At 38.5% G+C, this 5,521-nt stretch overlaps 1 protein-coding gene across 1 annotated transcript in view; it reads right to left on the reverse strand.

Annotated features, from left to right (window-relative positions):
• Nucleotides 1–5,521, reverse strand: part of ZKSCAN5 (zinc finger with KRAB and SCAN domains 5) — an 18,575-nt gene that overhangs the window by 3,487 nt on the left and 9,567 nt on the right. The window contains 1 exon segment of the mRNA XM_006903767.1: nt 1,802–2,410. Within this exon segment, the coding sequence (XP_006903829.1) occupies nt 1,802–2,410 (609 nt within the window).

The raw sequence follows: 5,521 nt of genomic DNA on the forward strand, positions 1-5,521 counted from the left end.
GATTGGCACAGGACAGAGTGGAGTTTAGGGCTGTTGTACATAGGGTTGCTATGAGTCGCAAGCGACTCGACGGCACATAACAACAACAACGAAATATATATATATTTGTTATGTGCTGTTGAGTCATTGCAACTCATAGCAATTATATGTACATCAGCTCTGAAACCTGCTCTATCTTGAGCCAATTTCATATATTTAATGTAACTTGAATAGATAAGGCAAATATGCCAGTAAACACAGAATTACTCAACCTTATTTATAATCCAATTAATAAGTACAATAAAGGGTAACTTAACTAATTTGCTAAAAATGTTTTGATAATGCTGTCAAGAATTTGTTAATATATTCTCTTATGTAGTATAATTCTTTTAAAAAGCAGTTTTATCTTTGCTCCATTTATCTCACTCCTAAGATTCTAGAAAAAGAAAATAATGCTAAATACAAGATAAAGTAATAGTAATAGTTTTGATACAGTTAGTAGAACAAGGGAGCAAACAGCAGCAGTCCAGAAACTGGAGGGCAGCTGAGTAAACGATGATGCCTTCACACATGGCAGGTTCAACCGTTAACAATAACACAAGAAGGACTTAGCTACACTGAGAAATACATACATCTAACATTTAACTGAGCAAGCTCTGGTGGCTGAGTGGTAAGGAGCTGTGCTGCCAACCCAAACGCATGCAGTTTGAATCCACGAGCTGCTCCACAGGAGAAAGACGGGAAATGCCCTCCTGTGCAATTTACTGTCTCCTAAAACCTGCCAGAGTGTCAGCTATGAGTCAGTTCCAACTTAACAGTGCACAGCAACAACAACATTTAATTGTATCCTATAAATACAACTAAGGAATGCTAGTAGTGCAGTAATTAAGTACTTGGCTAACTGAAAGGTCAGTGGTTCAAACTCACTAGCTGCTCTGAGGTGAGGAAGAAGAGACCAGGTGATTGCCTTCCATAAAGATTTCCACCTACAAAACTCGGGATCAGTTTTACTCTGGCCTAGAGGGTCACTGTGAGTCAGAATCAACGAACAGCACACACCACAGTAAAACAACATAAAAATCAACCCACTGCCATCAAGTCGATCTTGACCCAAAGTGACCTTCCATCAGGTCCTGGAGGCGGTAAATATTTACAGGGGGGACTGTCCATCTTTTTCCCTTGGACTGTGTGATGGACTGACCTTTCAGTTAACAGTCTGATATACAATACATATATACACACATATAATACAAGGATGTATTACACAATACACCACCAGGGCTCCTTATAGAAAAACACACATGTGAAAACAAAGAGACAGAAATACATTAAGCAATAGTTATATTTGTTAAAGTGCAGGGACTATGGGTAATTTTTTTTTTCTTCCTCTTTCTCTCCCTTAAATTTCCTATATTCTTTTAGAGTAAAAACTAAGTAACTAAGGTTGCAGAAAGGGGAGGAGGGAAAACAGCATGTAGTAAAATAGGGAAAAAATGTCATTTACTGTAATAGAAAGTAATCAGACATTTGTCTAAAATTGACAAGAAATATTAGTATTATTTAAAAAGACAGCATTATTAGAAGAAACATTTAAGAACTAAAAGACAGGACCTCTCTGGAAAGGAAAGTTGTAGGGATGATGGGAGAGGGAACAGAGAGTCATGTCAGTTAATCAGACAACCAATTCAAGTGTAAATGATAAACTGCTATTTTTGCCCCTTCTGACCGCTCCCAGTATCACAACCCATCTGTCCTCTGGTACTAAGTGGATGAAACCATTTCGAGCTCTCTTTATCCCCAAATACAAACTCCTTATGCATACATCTTTGGGATTTCTCCCTGAAGTGGCGTCTCAGGTGTTCAACCAGATGGGAGTGCCGACGAAAGTGTTTTCCACATTCCTGACATCCATAGGGTCTCTCTCCAGTGTGCACGCTATGATGCTGAACAAGGTGTGAGCTCACCCGGAAAGCTTTTCCACACACCTGACACGTGTAAGGCTTCTCACCCGTGTGGACTCTCTGATGTTGAGTGAGGTGCACACGCTGATTGTAGCTTTTTCCACATTCGCCACATTTAAACGGTTTTTCTCCTGTGTGGATGCGCCGGTGCTGGATAAAGTTTGAGGCTTGAAGGAAAAATTTACCACAATCATTACATTTGTGACCTCTCTCCCCAGCGGTGTTTTGCTTACGTGTAATGCCGGGGAAATCACCAACATCTCTTTTCTGAGAAGGGTTTTGCCTTGATCTCCCCACAGTGGGGTTTACCTGACACCCTTCTACCATGCCCTTAAGGTCACTAACTTCTGCCAAGTCTGGACTCTGGGGAACATTCCTTTCAGTGCTTTCTGATGTCATCCAGTGGGATTCAGCTTTGTCAGAAATCTGCTCTCCTGCAAATTCCGGGTTGTCATTCCTGGACTCATGATCTGAAACAGTAAGAGGAAAATGGAAATATCAGCAAGCCTCTGTGCTGGGAGAAAGAAAATGATTGAGGAAAACGGGATAATGAAATGAAATCGACGTGCACTAGGAATGCATGAATTCAGTACAGGGAAATGAGAAGGAATACTCCAGAAAACAAACAGAATAAGGAAAGAAGTGCTAGCCAAAATGGGACAAAGGCATGAGGCTGGGAGAAGAGCTGCTCTGAATGAAGATGACAACCTCTGATATAGTCTCCACATACAGTACCTGTTCGTGAAACCTGTGTACTACTGCTTATTCCTAAAAAAATCTGATACTGGGCCCTGCAGTTAACCCAGTTTTCACATTTCTCTTATTGATTACTAATACCCTGGCAAAGAAGGATGGTCTTTCCTGTTTTTCAATTTCCAGAGGATCTCAGTGTGGTATAAATTTGTTTAAATGGGAAATTCCCCATTTTTTCTATACCCAGGGATGAACCCACTTCTCTTGTGAGTGACATTAACACACAGTATGCAAAAGACAAAGAGAAATGTTTATGGGGTTACAATTACAGCCTCTACAGCTCTAAACCATATTAAACGCTGCAGTTTAAGGTGCAAGGATGGTGAAATTTTGTCTCATATACCATGTTGTCAGGAGGTGCCAGTTTTTGGAAAAACATTATTATGCTCGAAAAGGTCAAGGATCAGTGAAAGAGAGGAAGACTCTCAACAAGATGAACTGACATAGTTATTGTAACAATGGGCTGTAAGGTGGTAGAGATTGTGAGGCTGGGGTAGAACAGGCAAGGTTCAACTCTGAGTCCTAGCTGACTGGGTGGTAACTAACCACAACAACATATACAATTCAGTGATGCTGCTCTTTCTCCTGTGGAGTGGCGGATAGATTTGAACCTCTGACCTTTCAATCATCAGTTCAACATGTATACCACCAGGGTTCCTTTAATCTAAAGACTTCCTTTATTTGGTTAAACCCTTCTAGACAAAATTCCTTTTGGCTTCTGTTTTCTTAATGAAACAATTTTCAGTGAAAAAACACGCACACCACACCTTGTTTGAGGTAATATGAATTTTATAAATAAGTGGGACATATGTATCTCAAGGGGTGTCTGGTGCTGGAGTTGAGGGGATGAGGCCTGTTTTCTAAGATGCACACATATTAGATGCGATCACTGAAAGTGGGAATGCAACCTCCCACCCAACGTCAGAGGCAGAAAATGTAGATGGGCACTAATATGTGTTGTGGTCACACAGGACTAAGGCTTAAAGATCTTAGGGTAACTGTTTTGAGGGTTCATTTAGCCTCAGTAGTTCCAGAAACTCTGGGTTCCATCAGAATTTGAAAATCTGTTCTTCACTTTCCTTCCTCCCCCCTTCAATCTGGATCCTTCTAAAGAACCTTTGGCCAGTAATGGTGCTGTAGAATCTTTGGTCAAAATGTTCAGCTGAACATCATCCGATTTTTCGAGTCTCACACTAACAAAGACAATTAGCCACTCATTCCATTTCTTCCTCCTGTTCTTGACTCTCCTTTTCATTATTCTGATCAAGGCAAAGAGACACCAACTGCTGTACCTTAGATATTACTACCCTTTTCTGAAACAGTCAGAAGTTACAATTCTTCCTGTAATACAAACTGACATGCTCACATCCATGTTTATTGCAGTATTAGAATAACAAAGAGTTGGAAATAACTCAAGTGTCCATTGTGGATGAATAGCTAAAGAAACTATGGTATATTTACATAATTGAATATTAATACATCACTAAAAATATGATCAGTAATTTGTGACGTCCTGTACAACATGGATGAATCTAGATCAAATAATGCTGAGTGAAAATAAGTCAGTTACCAAAAAAAAAAAAGTCAGTCACAAAAGAACAATTATAAGAACACTGATATAAAAAGTTAAGATAAAGTTTACACACAGACAGAATGAAGCTTGGAGAGTTAACAGGTTGAGGAAGGAGGGAGAAAAGAGCAAAAATTAATAGGTAAGTGGAGTGACTGGAAAGAGAATATATAAAAGGGTTTAACTAGACACTAACTTACTTAATTATATTAATCAATTGCAGTTCATATTATTAAAAATGTCTATGAATGAATGAAAAACCCGATTTGTAAACTTTCACTCAAATTAAAAAAAAAAAATAGAAGTCTATACCAAAAAGATTATAGTTCTTATATTGTAAAGATAATTTTATCTTCATTTATACCTTATAACTGTTTTTATCTAATTCTTCTCTTCCTAAAGTATACTTTAAAATCAAACAGAAACACATAAACAAAGCAACAATTATAAAAAGAACCATTTTTATGTGCTTTTATCCTGTTCCGTCTAACCAAGCAGGTAATCCCCGGTATCATGATAATTTTCTATCACTTTTGGAGGCACAATCATGCTAGCATCCTGAAGGCACACTAACACCCAGAAAAACAATCAAACTAGCAACAAAGATTGCCTCTGTGAAGGAAAACTAGGACCTTAAGATCAAAGGTAGGTAATCCACTTTTCATTTAAAACTCATTATACTATTTGAATTTGCTTACCGATAAAGACTTTTAAAGACCGAAGTCCTCTATTATACTCAAACCCCTACTAGAGTAGGTAGTCTGCTGCCTACTCCCTCACCTACCTGCTCTCAACAGGTGACTCTATTTCAAGGAAAGTCAAAGCCCTCCAGGCAAAGGCTTCTAGAATGTCTCACAACAGCCTTGTTTTTAGTTCTTGCCTTTTTGTCTCTCGAAAGAAAAGAAGTCTCTCTATCTGGGGTCAATCTTTCCTCTGTTTATTAGATCCCATCATGCATTTAATGATTTCCAGGGATCTCCCAACACCAATTATCTACTATTTCCACCTCAAAATTTCAAATTCATTCTACATTTAGTTTCCGTTAGTATTGAAATGTACCAAAGACATGCAAAAACAATTCTCCATATAACTCACATATGCTTATAATGATCAGCCTTCACAAAGTCTGTGAAAGTTTATAGCTTTTCTGTTTACAATAGCTTTCTCAATGTCTTTCAATGAAAGTGTCTCTGTTCCCTAATATCCTACTAATACCCTAACTATTCCACAGAAGTAGCGATCACTAGCATGTGTGTGT

The sequence above is a fragment of the Elephantulus edwardii genome, unplaced genomic scaffold, assembly GCF_000299155.1.
Source record: "Elephantulus edwardii isolate Elephantulus edwardi_28Jun2011 unplaced genomic scaffold, EleEdw1.0 scaffold00186, whole genome shotgun sequence".
Classification (NCBI taxonomy): domain Eukaryota; kingdom Metazoa; phylum Chordata; class Mammalia; order Macroscelidea; family Macroscelididae; genus Elephantulus; species Elephantulus edwardii.